A 16,296-nucleotide genomic window follows, 5' to 3' on the forward strand; every position below is an offset into this window, starting at 1 on the left:
GGGCGAGAGCAGATTGGCAAGGTGACTCGCCTGGACTTCTTTCATCTGGCATATCTGCCTCTTTTGTTTAGCTCTGCTGAGCCCAGAAAGGGAAATCTCTTTAAAGAGTATACTGGAGATCTTGGTAGGCTCCTTGAGTCCTGGGGTTTGTCTTCATTCTTGTCTCTGTATTTCTGCCACCTGTGTGTGAGGGCACATTAAATGAGCTTAGGATGTGTTTGTTGAATTGGGGGAAGGGGAAAGAGTCTGGGTCTGGGGAGGATTATGGGTGGGGGAGGTGTTGGAGGGAAAGCATGGAAAGGTAGGAGGGAAATGTGAATTTGTTTCTGGAAGTGATGGCTAATTCCTGATCCACACCCTTCCTAGGGCTTTCTCCTTACTCCTCGAAGGGCCTGAGTAACACCCCTGTCTTTTGGTTGCCTCCAGAAGAAGAGGATGGGGGCCTTGAAGGCCTGGAAGAATTTTATCCTGAGGAACCAGTGTGTGTTCCCAAGAAGAAGAAATCCAAGAAACTCAAGGAGAACAAGACATCTAAAGTAAAACGGAGAAAGAAAGAGGTACAAATATGGTCCCTTGGTGGGGGATGAGAAAGGCTTAAAACTGGGGACCAGGCACATAAATAGATGTTGGCAGATCCAAGCAGGCTCTGGCCATCAGTGTAGCTCTTGTTGCTTTGTCTACATCAATACAAAATAATTAGTTAAACTAATGGAAAGGCAGGTTGATTTGTTTGTTTGTTTTTTTTTGGTTGGGCAATGGGGGTTAAGTGACTTGCCCAGGGTCACACAGCTAGTAAGTATTAATATGTCTGAGGCCGGATTTGAACTCAGGTCCTCCTGAATCCAGGGCCGGTGCTCTATCCACTGCACCACTGGCTGCCCCATGGCAGGTTATTTTGAGTTGAAAGCAGAACAAACTGGGAGCCTGGAGAACTGGATTCTAGACCTAACTAGCTGTGTGACCCTGGGGGACTTAGTTCCCCTCTCTGGGTCTCACTTTTCTCATATGAATCATAGACCTCGAGCTTGAAAAGGGACTATAGAATCTATTTAGTCAAACCCCCCATTTTACAGATGAGGAAACTGAGGTCTGAAGCAGCTAAGTGATTTACCCAAAGTCACTCAACGGATAAATGTCACAGGCAGGATCTGAACCCAGTTCCTAAGCCAGTGCTCTTTCTACTGTACCAGGCTGAGCTAGTAGATTTAAAATATTTAGAAAAGAATATAAATGCTATTATATATAACCCCTTAGTGTGAGGACGCTATTGGGCGCTGTCCTCTGCCTTGATCAGACCACGTCTTTAATAGTATATTCAGCCTGGGTGCTGTATAAGGAGGAAGGACAGTGATAAGCTGGAGACTCAGGGTGATGGAAGAGTGAGACATAGTCTTCCTTTAAGTCCCAAGTAAAATCCCTTCTTTTACCAGAATTTTTTTTTTCTTTTTGGTGAGGCAGTTGGGGTTAAGTGACTTGCCCAGGGTCACACAGCTAGTAAGTGTCATATGTCTGAGACCAGATTTGAACTCAGGTCCTCTTGACTCCAAGGCCAGAGCTCTATCCACTGTGCCACCTAGCTACCCCCCTTTTACCAGAAATCTTCCCCAACCCCTCTTAATTCAAGCACCTCCCCTCATTCATTATTTCCCATTTTTCCTGTATATAGCTTGCTTTATATATTTGTTTGCTTGTTGTCGTCTCCATTAGATTGTAAGCTCCTTGAGGGCAGGGACTTGTCTTTTGCCTCTTTATGTATCTCCAACACTTAGCACAGTGCCTGGCACATAGTAGGTGGTTAATAAATGTTGATTGGTTGTTCTGCTTAACCTCAGGGGGAAGAGCTAGAATTACCGTTGCCCAAGAGCAGATTTCAGCTTGATAGAAGGAATGTTGGTGGGCTGGGTGGCTTCTCTTTCACTTAAGGTCTTGCGTAGAGACTAGATGCCCATTTACTGGGGATGTTGTAGGAAGAATTCTGGATGAGCCACACTGACCATGCTGGCCTCTAAATATAGGGGCTAGGAGTACACCCTGGTGTAGGAGTCAGGAGGCTTGTTCCTGAATCCCAGATTCTTATTCTGGCCAGCTACAGGGCCATCCTCGCATCAAGACCCAGTCCTCCTCCATCCATTTCCCTCATCTGCAGCTTTGTTTGTGAACCCTCGACCAGGAAGGTCTGCAGTGCAGCAAGGGCTGATGCATCCTCCCCAGGCCGGCCCCCAGGGAGGACTATAAGTCTCCTCACCACATATTTTAACCTCAGGTGTTCCCTAGGCAGTTCTTTCTGTTGGGAGCCAGAAAGGCCCTTCTGTATTTTATGTTCCCTCCTCATCCTCGTCCCATTTACCCTGATATCCCAAACAGTCCTGGAATCCCACTGGCTATCCTTAAGGCAGAGCTTGATGATTTTTGAATCTGGGTCAGAACTCTGAATGAATGAATGAAAAACATTTATTAAATGCTTACTATGTGTCAAGCACCATGCTAAGTGTGGGGGCACATATAGTGAAGGCTAGACAATCCTTGCTCTTGAGGACCTCATGCTCTAACTGGGGGACAAATAACAGCTTCGGGGAGGCTGGAAATGCCTTCAAGTGTTGAGGTGGCCGCAGCGGGGTGGAGTGCAAGGTGTGGAGGGCTTCACGTCATCCAAGCTGTTAAGAGGACAGCTCGTGGCTACTGTAGGGCGTCTCCAGGACAGTGGATGGGGAGGTCCATTTCACCAGGAATGGAGTTGTGGATTTCCATCCCCCTCAAACCTTATGAACAGTCAAGCAGTAAAGGGAAAAGTAAAGGGAAAAGCAAGGGGCTGGGGACCCCCATTCCATATCGATTCTGGTCCAAAGGCTGGGGGAAAGTCAAAGGGGGCAGAATGCTCTCTCTCCATTCATCCCCAAACCTTACTCAAAGGAAACTTAGAGATCACTGGTCCATCCCCCTTGTTCTATTGATAGAGGAAACTCTGATCCATAGACTTGTTCACGGTCATTCAGGCCTAGTACATGGCAGAGGAGGGTGTTGGGCAGAGCAGCAAGTGACTCACCCATATGAGAGTAGTTTTCTTAGGCAGCTTCGGAAAGAATGCTGGATTTGAAACCTGAAGACCCAGGTTCAAATCCTGACTCCTCTACTTAACTCCCTGTGTGACCTTGGGCCAGTCTCTTCCTCCCTCTGGGGCTCAGAGTGACTCACATGCCACTTTCCTCCAGAAAACTCTACCATTAATGAGGCCATCTAGTCTAACCCTCTCTTTTTACAGATAAGGAAACTGAGGCCCAAAGAAATTATTTACCCAAGGTCACACCAGTAGTTCAGCAAGTAGGATTATGAACCCACATCCCCTGAATCCAGAATCTTCATTTCCCAGGCTTTCTCCCTACTCTCAAGCCCCATCCCCAACATACCCCCACACCCCATCTGAGCACTGACCTCGCAGGGCTAACTGGAAGATTGAATGAGATCATGGACATTAAGCTCTATTCAAACTTGTCTTGGTCCTCCTCCCTTCTCCTCTCCTTTCTCTTCCTCCCCTTGTCTTTCCTCTCTTCCTCCTCCTTTCTCTCTTTTTTTTCCTCCTTGCCTCCCTTTCCCTCCTCTTCCTCCCTCTTCTCTTCCCTCTCTCTCTCTTGCTCTTCTTCTTCTTCTTCTCTCCTTCCTGGGGAACTTGAAATAGTTACGTTTGGGAATCTTCTCTGGGCCTGTCCAGCCTGGCAGGCCGGGAGAGGCGCCTGTCCTGTCCTGTTCTAGTGGCCAGAAAGCTGGGTCACTCGCCCGCCTGGTGCCTAGGTGTAAGTCATTCTCTCCCTCTCCGTGCCTCCCGAGGTTCCGTAACTGTAAAATGGGAACAATAATAGCAACTGCCTCCCAGGGTTGTTAAAGGACTAAATAAACATGAGTTGTCATCAGTAACGTTAGTGATTTATTGATATTAATGGTCATTTTCTTCAAGTCTCCAGAGGTGGTAGATGGAAACGTAGTGCCTGTTAAGGGACGAACGGAGGTGTGGTCCCGCAAACCCCATCTGCTGCCTTTTGCGTTGGGAAAGAAGGGGGGAACAGAGAGGAAAAGGCGAGGGGGGAGGGAATGATTAAATGCTTGGAATGGCTCTGGTCAGATTTCAGGGTTGGTCCCTGACTCCCCCTCCCTGCCTCCAAAAGTGGAGCAAAATGGTTGCTGTTCCCGGAAGCAGGAGCGCCCACTGATCCAGCTGTTGATACCTTGAGCACCAGCTGCCGGAGTCCTAGAGCTGCCCAGTCTCCTTTTGCATTTTAATTTCGCAGGCTGCGCCTCTGAGCCGCGGCTCCCTCCCCTCTTCGGGATTTGTGTACAGAAAGCTTGCTCTCTTCCATCTCCATCCTTCCTTCCTCTTCCCTCGCCTTCCCCAGCCTCCTTCCCTAAGTCCTTCCTCCTCCTCGGCTTGCAGGCCCTGGGGTGAGGAAGAAGCACATGGCCGAGCCGGCTCCCTGCCCCGCCCCAGCCTTCTTGAGACTGAAAACCGAGCCCCAGCGGAAAGACTGGCCCCTTCAGTCTGCTGGGGGACCAGCAGGCTCATTGCGCAATGCCTCCTCGCCCCTTTCACTGGAATCTAATAAAAAGATTTCCTACTTTTATTTTTTCCTCCCTCAAAGAACCTCCAAATATGTCCAAAATCTGTTCAAGGCTCCGGGAGAGGGAGGGTCTATATCTTATTATGTCACTTGATTGGATTTTAGTTCTCTTAAATATGCCCTCTTTCCCTCTGCCCTTACTCCCTTCGCACCTCTTCACCCTTTATTTCTCCTCCCCTTTCCCCTTCCCTTTTTGCTCCCTCCCTTTCCTCTCTATCTCCTCCTGTTAGCCTCTTGAAGCCTCTCTTCTTCCTCCTCCTCCTCTCTTCTCTTCCTCCTCCTTTCTCCCTTACTCCTTTGTTACCCTCCTCTCTCTTTGTTTTCCCTTTCCCCATCTTCTTTCTTCCTCTTCCCTTCCCCTTCCCTTTTCCCATCCTTCTCCCTTCTTCCTCTTCTCTTTCCCTTCTTTTCCCTCTCTCTTTGCCTTCCTCCCCTCCTCCTCTCCTCCCCTTCCTCTCACTCCCTCCTTCTCTCTCTGTCTTTCTGTCTGTCTCTGTCTCTCTCTCTTCTCCCCCCACCCGGTTTCCTCTCTTCTCTCTCTCTCTCTCTCTCTCTCTCTCTCTCTCTCTCTCTCTCTCTCTCTCTCTCCTCCCCTCCCTCCCCCCCCTTTCTTCTCCCTTCTTCCTCTTCCCCCACCTCCCCTGTATTTTCCCAACTCAGCCTTGGTGTCCTTGAAGTTAAAATGGAAAGAGATTTATGCCTGGCTCTTTGGAGGTAATGGAGAGCACAGCATGATTTAGTGGGGAAAGGGCATTGAATTTGGGGTCAGAGGACCTGGGTTCAAATCCTGGCTCTTGCCACTTACTTTCTCTTCCTAGACCCTGTTTCCTTGACCATCCAACAAAGAGTCAGCTCTTGGTGATCTCTGTGGACCCTTCCATATCTCAGTCTGAGATTCTGTTAAATGTCTCTGCACAGCCCTTTTATTTTTCAAGATGAGTTGGCTTTTAAATCTCTCTCCACTATTTTTTCCTTTGTACCTTGCAGATTTTTACTTCTAAAAGTAAGAGGCTAGTGGGGTGTGCAGGAAAATCTTGGCTTTGGAGGCAGGGACCTGGTTGGAATCAGCTTTGGCTGCTTCTTCCCAGTGGGGCCTTGGTGTCACTGCCCCCTCTCTGGGCCTCAGCTTCTTTATCTGTAAGAGGAGGAAGTTGGCCCAGACGCACTCTCAGAGGTTTCTTTGAGCTCTAGATCCGGTGTTCCCATCTTCAAAATGAATGGGTTGGACTAGAGGGCCCTGGACATCCCTGGTGTCTCAAATTCTGTGATCTTACGGTATTTTCACTGGAGATATGACTTTATATAAGACATTAATATAGACTTGAAGGTTTACAAAACCTTTTACTTGCATTGTTTAATTTGGGTCTCACAGTAGCCCTTAGATAATCAGTACTACAGGTATTATTATTTGTACAGAAAGGGAAATTGAGGCAAAGAGAGGTTAAGTCATTTGCCTAGAGTCATACAGCTAGGAATTGATTGTCACAGGCAGGCGGATTCAAACCCAGGTCTTCTCAACTCCAAGTCAGTGTTTTCTGAGAGGGTTAGCTTAGATGATCTCCAAGACCTTTCTAACTCTGACTTTCTGTGTTCTAAGTGCCCTCCCAGCCCTGACATTCTCTTTTCTAAGATCCCTCCCAGCTCTGACATTCTTTGTTCTAAGGACCCTCCTGGCTCTGACATTCTCAGTTCTAAGGCCCCTTCCAGTCCTGACATTCATGTTCTAAGGCCTTTTTCCAGCCTTGACATTCTGTATTTTCTAAGATCTCTCCTAGTTCTGTTATTCTTTGTCCTCAGATCTGTCCCAACTCTGACATTCTCCATTCTAAGGCCTTTCCTCACTGATATTCTGTGTTCTAAGGCCCTTTCCAGCTCTGACATTCTCCATTCAAAACTCCCAGCTCTGACGTGTTATGTTCTAAGACCTGTCTCGGCTCTGACATTCCATCTACTGGGATGTGGGTGCAGGGCAGTTAATAGCCAGTGCTGCATTGGGCAAACCTGGTTATTATTCTCTGCTGCCCACTTTACTTTGTCTTTAAAATCACACACCTGTTTTTCTGAGCCAAAAGGTGTAAGGTAAAGAATGATGCTCCATTTGTGACCCTTCTCTTCCCTCCCGCTTTCCTTTTTCCCCAAAACAGGGTTCTCCCCCATCTCATTCTGTGACCTGGGTTGCAATGAGCCTAGTCCTTCAGTCAGCTAAAAAGCATTGATCGTGCACCTACTATGTGGCAGAAAACTGTGTGCTAAGCTCTGGGGGTACAAAAAGAGGCAAAAGGCAGTTCCTGTCCTTGGGGACCCAGAACTCCCTCTGGACTAAGAGGGGAAATAACAGTTTCCCAGCTGCTTCAGTTTCAGATGGGATACTACCAGCTTAGGTAGAAAGTGGAATATCGGTGAAAATGCTTCCTTACATTTCAAGAGCGTGTATCACCTTCTTCTGGGTTCAGAAGTCCTTATCTCTTCTTTATACTTGGTGGTGGCAGCTGTCCTTTATTTTCAAAGAGGGCCAAAATGACACTGCTGTGCTGGAGTCAAGTTTTAGTGTGGCTGTGGCTGATGAGACCAATACGAGCTCGGAATGTTCGACCACAGATTGGGCACAAATAGTCCTTTGGGTGGATTTTCTTAAGTTTGTGCGTCTTGCTTTTCTCTTGAGTTATTTCAATTCTGCTTTGCTCACAGAGCACGGCGCCTTTTCTGATGTGGGCACGCCATGCTGAGTAGTCCTGTGCCGGTATCTCCCATGTCACACAATCAATTCCAAAGTTCTTTATAATTAGGGAGAGAATGGAGATCCCCTCTTCCCATTTTATGGATAGGGAAACAGAGTTGCAGAGAGCAATCACGTCATATACTTCTGACAAAGTACTCCCTTTGAAATAACACCGAGAATAAATACCTTCCTATGTTTTGTGTATACTTATATGTGTGTATCCTGGCCTTCTCCAATGGAGTGTTAGTTTCTTGAGGACAGGGACTATTTCACTTTTGTTTTTGTCCTAATCATTCAATCCACAAGCCCTTATTAAGTACAGGGACTGTCCTTTGCCTCTTTTTGCATCCCCAGTGCAATGCACAGTGCCTTAGGGGTTGCTAGAGGGCAAAGTAGAAGACCTGAGTTCAAATCTGACCTCAGATATTTATCATGTGACCCTGGGCAAATCATTTAACCTTTGCCTCAGTTTCCTCATTTGTAAAAAAAGATAATAGCACCTACCTCCCAGGGTGGTCGTGAGGATCAAATGAAATAAAAACTGGAAAGAGCCTGACACATGGTAAGTGCTATGCAAATGTTAACTTTATTATTATATTATTTAAGTATATTGTATATAATTTATGTAGTATACAATATAATATAATTTATATATTATAACATTACACTATAACATAGTATACTTTGTATTTTTATAATATATGATATAATTTAATATTATAATGTTATAAAATATTATTAGTAGTATTGCCTTTTGACTAAGTGCCATCTGTGTGCCCACTCCGTGCCGGTCACTGAGGCTACAAAGACAAAAATGAAACAATCCCAGACAACTGGCACAGTGCTAGGCACATAGGCAATCCTTACTGGATATTTGATGACTGATTGATGGATGAGGAAACAGAAGGGTCACTTTGCTTGTGTCAGACCTGGAATTCATAGTCAGGCCTCTCTGCCTGGGTTCTTTTCCACGGTACTTTCCTGCCTACGAGACTGGTACACAGTGAACAAGAAAGCAAGCCTGAACTAGAAAAGTAAACTTTCTGACTGTAGTGATTATTTAGAACACATCAGAACATACTGTAGTTTCTGGGATTCTGAATAGGCATGGCTCCATTTCATCTTGCTTCTGCACTGTCCAAGTAATTCCTGATCATCCTCCCAGATGTCCAAACAACTTCGTTGGCCACCAGTCAGCTTTACCCCTGAATAGACCTGATGGACCCCTTGAACTCTTGAAGTTCAAGCTTAGAAATGTCTGTTTTGAGGCTTTGAGGTTGTTTGGTCATCCATTCAGGAAAAGGAGCTGCAAAGTGGGAAAGCAGCTGGGAGCCTAGGTCCCAGTCCATCTGGTTGAGTCCCCTGCTTTATGTTTTAGATTTTTTTATTTTTTGAGTCCCCTGCTTTAGCTGCCAATTGGTGCATTTGCCGTGATGCCAAGGTAGAGTGGGACTAGCCCTTGACTATCCTTCATGGTAGTCTCGGAGTTACATGCTACATACATCATCATCTAGGAGTCTAAAGAAAAAGATGAGCCAGAAATTGTCTTTTGTTGACTGTTCCCTGATCATCCACAAATCCATTCATTGGGTGAACTACCACGTGGCCAGAAGCAGCCATGAAATCTGTTGTTCCCAGTATGACCAAATGCTGAAGGAGCCAGCCAGAACTAGGAAGGGCAGCTGGAGTGTAGTCCACGTTCCTTTCCAGAGGGAGCAATGTGGTTGTGTACGGGGCGGGGAGGGAAAGCATCCTTATTCTGAATGATTGAATGTAGAGCTGGAAGGGACCTGACCTTAGAGACCATTCAGTCCAAGGCCTTTATGTTGCATATTGGGAAAGCTAGGAAGTGACAGAGTGAAGATCTGGTCCTCTGATGCCTGGTCTGCTGCTTATTCCCTAGCATCATGCCTTCTGGGCCTCCCAGCTCCAGACACCAAGCAGGGTCAGTCAGATTCGCCAGTCCAGGATCAAACAGACCCAAGGCATTCAGAGCTGACCTACAGGCACGATCCATAGCTGCCCAGGTCATGCAGCATTGCCTTCCTGGGAGGGGGGCTGGAACTTCTCCAGTGTCTGCCTGCAGCCCTCCCTCTTACTACTGCTGTCTGGCAGACTGTTGGTTTTTCTTGGTCTTCTCCTTACAGGGGCACAGATCTCAGCTTGGAGCCCTGCCTGTGCCCCTTGGCCTTGTTTAAGTGGGGAGTTAGTGGGACAGCTTTCTGATCTCCAGCCATGGAGCCTCTTGCTGTGGAGGGTGGGGGGCCAGGAGAGGAGGCAGTCTAGACAAGAGGGAGTAATAAAGTGCATTTATAATGACTGACGGCTGGAAGGAGTTCTCTACTTGGAGGACAAGGTGATTTGGTCTGTCTCATAAGTGTCCAGAAGGCGCAGAGGTGAATTCACAGTCCAATGAATGCATTATCCTTTTTTTTTTTTTACCCCTTTTGTGGTAAATCGGGCTTTCTGTTTGACAGACATACAATGCTGTCATCGGCACCCCCCTTTTCTCCCCTTCTTTCCTTCCTTTTTTCTCTTTTCTCCCCCTTTTCTATCTTTTCTCCCCCTTCTCTCCCTCCCTCTTATCTTTCCCTCTCCCTCCTCTCTGTTATTCTTCCTCCTTCTCTCTCTCCTTCTCTCTCCCTCTTTTTTTCCTTTCCTGTCTCTTCTCCCTTCTTCCCCTCTCTTTCTTTCTCCTTTCCTCTCCCTCTCCCCCTCCTTATTTCCTTCCCTCTCTTTTCCCCTTTCTCTCCCTCCCTCTTTTCCCTCCTGTCTCTTCTTCCCTCTCCCTCTCTTCTCTCTCCTTTCCTCTTTTCCCCCTTCTCTCCCTCCCTCTTCTCTCTCTCTCCTTCCCTCTCCCCCTCTCTCCTTCCTTTCCTCTCTCTTCTCCCTCCTTCCCCTCTCTTCCTCTCATCCCCTCTTTTCTTTCTCTCTCCCCTTCCCTCCCTCCCCCTTCTGTCTCCTTTTTTCCCTCCCTCTCCTTTCCTCTTTCCCTTTGTTTTCTTCATTTCTCCATTTCATCTGTGCCCTATTTTCTATACCATCTTGACTTCTGTTTTATTAATTTCTTGTACTTTTTCCACTCTCATTCTCTGTTTAGACTTAACCATCTCTGTCTTCATTGTCTCTCCAGATTTCCCCATTTCTACATCACAAAATACTTTTTCTTTCTGTATCTCAGTCTCTGAATGCCTCTATCTCCAATTCTCTTTCTGTGTCCCTATCTCTGCCTTTAATAATCTCTCATTATCTCTGCCTTTCCCCCTCTCCCACCCCCCCACCCTGTCCTATAATTTCTGTTTTATGAATTTGTTTTATCTGAGGAGTGTGTCCTCTCTTTCTCCCTACACCCTCCTCTCTTCAGAGATGCTTTGCCATGGCCATCTTTAGGTGAAGAGCCTGGGGGTGAATTTGTGTCTGTCAGATATCAGAAATTGGTCAGACCCATATTTCCCCCATGGCTGAGAACATATAGTGAAAGAAACAAATGGATATGACCCAGAGAACCAAAGAAAATCACAGATTGAAACTGAGGGAAGAGGCACCTGCTGCTGAACCTCTCCCCGCCATGGGAGATCACACCTCCCATCAGGGGACTCAGTTTGATTTTGGCTGTAAGATTGTGAGTCTTGAATGTGGGAGTAGGAAAAACTGCATTTGATTGGACCCCAGAAATTAAGTAAGCCCTATCCTGAGTTTGTATCTGGTGTTTGGTTAGAAGCTTGAGTGAAAACTTGTGAGGCTCAGTCCTGTCTTTTTCTGTAGGGATTAGATTCTCAAAAGAGAATTGAAGAGACCTTCTCTCTCCTTCCTTCTGCCACTCCCCTCCCCTCCTTCAGTCTCCATGGTCCCCCGTCTGCCACGAGACATTTCCAGATAAGCTTGAGGTCTCAGCTCTGCCCAAATGAGTTTCTTTCTATGATCCCTGAGGAGGGTCCTATGGGTCCTTGTGTGGTGGGGGGAGGGTTAGATGAGGGGTTGGAAGGAGTGAGGTAGGGGATAGGCCATGCTGGGCTGCAAGAAGTCTAGAGATTCTCATTTACATAAAATAACCAGGCTCCAGACTGAACCTGAGCGTATGTAGATGAAGGTCCTTGTCAGACCGAGCAGGAGCAGGAAGGAGAAATGATTTCAACCTATACTGCAGCAGTTACCATGGCAACCAATTATTCAGTGCTAAATTATAACTGTTTATAACACCAGCAAATGGAAAAGGCCCATATTTCTTCTACCACCCCCCTTTCCAATCTTGAAGGACCCCAAATCGGTAATGACCAACCCGCTGAGTCCTTCCTTTTGACTTAAATGGGGTTTTTTTTTGGGGGGGGAGGAGGGGAGAGGAGATGAAAATCCATCAGTGTGAGGCATTGGATGGACTGATAATGCCCCATTTGAGGGAAACAGCATCAGAGATGAGGAAGGAAAAAGTGCTATATAAGCCCACCTCACTTGTATCCCCGTATAGCTCAGTTGTGGCCTTGATTGAAAATTGGGGGTGGGGACTGGGGGCAGGAAAACCAGACAGAATACTCAGCCAAAGAATGTATTGGAGCTCTCTTTAAGCTAGCCTTGCAGATAGATTCATTTTTGGATCTCAGCCCACTAAGATTCTTCTACCAGCCTGGGGAATATGCCCCACCCTTGCCAGCTGCCAGGCTATAAATGGTAGGTCTCATGACCAGAGCATTAGCTTGAGGGTTACAGGGCCAAGGTCATACATAACCCTTAGTGTTTTGGGTTTTTTTTGCAGATTCTTACTTTCCAGAAATTTGGCTTAGTTTCCTTCAGATTCTGGTCTTGTGGAGCTGGCTGGCTGGTTAAATGTTTCATTGGGAAATCAATCATCAGATACTTGAAAAGAGCCTCCTTTCCCTTCTTTCTGTGTTCTCCTTCCCCTGATTTAAAATTTTGGTGGAATTATATTTTGGGGGGGTTCGGGACATTTCTGTGCCTCTCATTTCTTGGTTGTCACATTTCAGCCTTCAGGTTTTAGGACCTTAGTTTTGGTGCTGCCTCCAGGGCAGCTAGGTGGTTCAGCAGATAGAGCGCTGTGCATGGAATCAGGAAGACTACTCTTCATGAGTTCAAATTTGGCCTCAGACACTTAGTGACCCTGGGCAAGTCCCTTAACCTTTTTTTCCTCAGTTTCCTCATCTGTAAAATGAGCTGAAGAAGGAAATGGCAAATTGCTCCGGTGTCTTTGCCAAGAAAACCCCAAATGGGGTCATGGAGAGTTGGACACGACTGAAATGGCTGAACAGCAGGTAGTTCTGCAGACCCACCAATGCGGGTCCTTCCACCAGAGGGGCCGATGTCTTACCCCATCAAGACCTTCTCGTTCTATTGGAATCTTGTCCATTTCTCCTATTCGTTCTTCTCAGGGGGGAGGGGATCTGTCCAAATGCTTGGGAGACGTTCTTATAGACAGTAAGAGTGAGAAGCTTTCTTCTAGTGTTTTGAAATGCAAGTTTTGCTTTAAAAATATTATCCAACTGAATTCAATGTATTTATTAAGTAGCTACTATGGGCCAGGTACTGTGTTAGGGAATAGAGAATATAATGGTAAAGATGATTTCCTGCCCTCAAGGAGCTTATATTCTAAGGGTTTGTGTATTGGATGAGGAGGGAAAAGTGTGGTGAGATTACCTCGCTACATCCCTATGACCAGATTGTGAAAATAGCTACTATGATTATTATTATTTTATTATTATTATTAATATTATTATCCCCATTTTACAGATGAGGAAGTATTAGGGTTGGGACTCAAACCCCCCAATGTTCTTTCCATTTCATCGTAATGCCTCTTCTCATGCCCCCGTTGTTAGGATGATTCACCCCCTCTTTGCAAGGAAATATTTTGACAAAAGTTGGGGCTGGAGGTCTGAAAAAATTGCTCAAACAACAGCTGCCTGGGTGCAAAATTATGCTAACAAGCCAAACGTATTCTAGAAGAAAGAAATCCTTAAGAACGTCCATCCTCCCCGGCTCTCTGCTACTGCTGCCACTCCCACTCCCAGAGGTTGTGAGGGAACATGGTGCCCACTGGGAAGTGGGAGTCCAGGTGGGAGTTGGGCCCCATGGTCACCCATAAGGGGAGCCCCCAACCCCAGGGCACGCAGCAATCCCTGTCCTGCTCCGTGAGCTTTCTTTGTCTCCTCCTCTTTCTCCTTGCTCTGGAGAGGGCTTCTCCTAATCCCCTCCTCTCTGAGGCTCCGGCTTGCCCTTTTCTCATTTCTCTCCGCTCCTGGCCTCCTGCCATCTCGCCCTCCCCTCCCCAACATTACCACACAATGCTCCTCCTGCCAGCCTCTCTCGGTCGTCTGGAAACTCTCTCTTTCTCCAAGCCGGGATGTGAGGCCGTTCTTACAGCCTCTCCTGCCCCCTCCAATGTGGTGCCAAGGACTGCCTGCCTTAACACCCAGATGTCCACCCTGGCTCTCTCTCTCTCTTCCTCCCTCTCTGTCTCCTGTCTGCTCAGTGTGGTCACTTGAATAATAACTTCATCTTTCCTTTTTTTCCTCAAGCATTCTTTTACATGAGCTCTCTTTTGAGCCTGAAAACAGCCTTGGGTGGGAGGGAAAGTGGGACTTCCTAGGATTTGAGAGATTACTACCAGCATCAGACCGAGCTCACTGAGATGCTATTTACAAAGCGCTTTAGGCACATAATCTCGATGGGGCCACACAACAAACCGGCTCTGTAGGTGGAATTATTCCCACTTTATATATGGGAAAACTGAGGTTCAGAGGGGTGAGGGGATTTTCCCAGGGTTGTAAAGTTAGCAGATTTCAGAGGTGGGATTTGAACCTCGGTCTTGTTGACTTCGTCTCCTTTAGGGTATCCAATGTATCATGCAATCTCTCCTCTACTCTAGACCATTGCCCTGCTCTTACAGAGAGAGTATAGGGTTATCAGTTTAGAGCTTGAAGGCACCCCAGTGGCCACATAGTCCAACCCCATTTTACAGTCCAGGAAAAATGAGGCATGGGAAGATGAAGTGATTTGCCTAAGTTTATATAGGTAGTGGAAGTCATAGATTTAGAGCTTCGAGGGACCTAAAAGGTCATCTAGTCCAACCTCTGTCATTTTATAGTTGAAGAAACTGAGGCCCCAGGGAGATTGTGAATTGGCCAAGGTCACAAGAACTAGGAAGCAGTGGAGTTGAGATAATGATAGTGATAATAATAATGATTATAGTAAAATAGTGACTCAATGTTTATGTTGGGCTTTAAGACTTATGAAGCCCTATTTTTACAGGTACTCTGTGAGGGAGGTGAATATAGTATATTGTTTCCACTTTACTGATGAGCAGACTGATGCTTAGAGAGGTTAAGAGATTCTCCCAGTGTTAGACATGTAGTGTCAAGGAACCAGTCAGAACCAGGACTCAAACCTGCTTCTTCTGGCTCTAAGTCATGGGCTCTTCTCACCGTTTCACTTCTGTCAGATTAGAGGTTTGTAGAAAGAGCCCTGAATGTGGAGTCAGTGGAACTAGTTTCAAATCTTGGCTTGGCTTCTTACTTTGGTGACCTCGAGTGAATCACTTTCCTTTTCTAGGCTTCTGTTTCCTCATCTGTAAAATGAGATAATTGATCAGAATGATCCCTGAAGTACCTTCCAGCTCTAAAATGATGATTCTACTATTAACCCCTTTTGCAGATGGGAAAACGGAGACTCAGATATACACAGTGTTGTATGGAGGCAAGGAGGTGATTAGATATGAGTCTCTTACCACTTAATCATGATGCATATCCCAGTTACTTGTTTTCTGAGGGGGTATGAGATGGAGCTGATTTGCAATGATGGGAAAAGATAATGTAACCTTTATCTGTTATCAGTCATTTGTTTGGGTCATTTAAATCCCTTTTTGGTTAAGGACTGGTGTGGTAATAGGGCTGAGCTGGATCTTAGAAGAGGGAATGTCAGAGCTGGGAGGGGCCTTAGAACATGGGATTTTGTAACTAGAAGGGCCCTTAGAACATAGAATATGAGAGTTGGGAGGGACCTTAGAACAAAAAATATCAGAAGTGAAAGTGATCTTAGAACACAGAATGTCAAGGTTAGAAAGAGGTGTGTCCATGGACAATTGCCTTCAGCTCATAATAGGACAAGAGAGCAGCCCTTAGGGCCAGACTTAACTCATGCTGGAATGTGTGGGCATGAAAAGGAATCAGGAGGAGGGGGTGGCAAGCCAGAATGTTCATTCTGTGATCATCAATTTAAAACTTTTTTTTAATATAAATTTATTTATTTTTAGTTTTCAATATTCACTTCTGCAAGTTTTTGAGTTCCAAATTTCTCACCCCTCCCCCCACCCCAAGATGGGATGCATTCTGAATACCCCTTCCCCTGGTCTGCCTTCTCTTCTATCTCTCCCCCTCCCTTCTCTTATCCCCTTCCCCTTCTATTTTCCTGTAGAGCAGGATAGACTTCTGTACCCCATTTCCTGTATTTCTTATTTCCCAGTTGCATGTGAAAACATTTTTTTAAAAACGTGTTTTTAAAACTTTGAGTTCCAAATTTTCTCCCTTCCTCCCTCCCCACCCACCCTCATTGAAAAGGCAAGCAACTCAATATAGGTTGTACATGTGCAGTTATGCAAAACACTTCCTTAGTAGACATGTTGTGAAAAGTAACTCTATTTCCCTTAATCCTATCCTGCCCTCCCATTTATTCTATTTTGGCCCTGTCCTTCCTCAGAAGTATTTGCTTCTGATTACCCTCTTTCCCAATCTGCCCTCCTCTCTATCACCCCCTGCTCTCTTGTCCCCTTCTCCCCCTATTTTCCTGTAGGGTAAGACAGATTTCCATACCCAATTGAATGTGTATGTTATTCTCTCCTTAAGCCAAATCCTATGAGAATAAGATTCCCTCATTCCCTCTCACCTTCCCCTGTTTCCCCTCCACTGTGAGAGACTTTTCTTTTCTGTTTTTTTTTTGTGAGATAATTTACCCCATTCTACCTCTCCC

At 46.1% G+C, this 16,296-nt stretch overlaps 1 protein-coding gene across 5 annotated transcripts in view; it reads left to right on the forward strand.

The window, feature by feature from the left end:
- The window catches only part of CHD5 (chromodomain helicase DNA binding protein 5), a 157,128-nt gene that overhangs the window by 44,217 nt on the left and 96,615 nt on the right, over positions 1–16,296 (forward strand). For 4 of the 5 annotated variants that reach the window (XM_020975188.2, XM_078145732.1, XM_020975217.2 and 1 more), the window contains exon 2: positions 367–557. In XM_020975188.2, coding sequence (XP_020830847.1) covers positions 367–557 — 191 coding nt within the window. The remainder of the gene's footprint in view (positions 1–366; positions 558–16,296) is intronic. The other variant, XM_078145730.1, reaches the window with a different exon arrangement.

The sequence above is a fragment of the Phascolarctos cinereus genome, unplaced genomic scaffold, assembly GCF_003287225.1.
Source record: "Phascolarctos cinereus isolate Bilbo 61053 unplaced genomic scaffold, phaCin_HiC Scaffold_726;HRSCAF=1367, whole genome shotgun sequence".
Taxonomy (NCBI): domain Eukaryota; kingdom Metazoa; phylum Chordata; class Mammalia; order Diprotodontia; family Phascolarctidae; genus Phascolarctos; species Phascolarctos cinereus.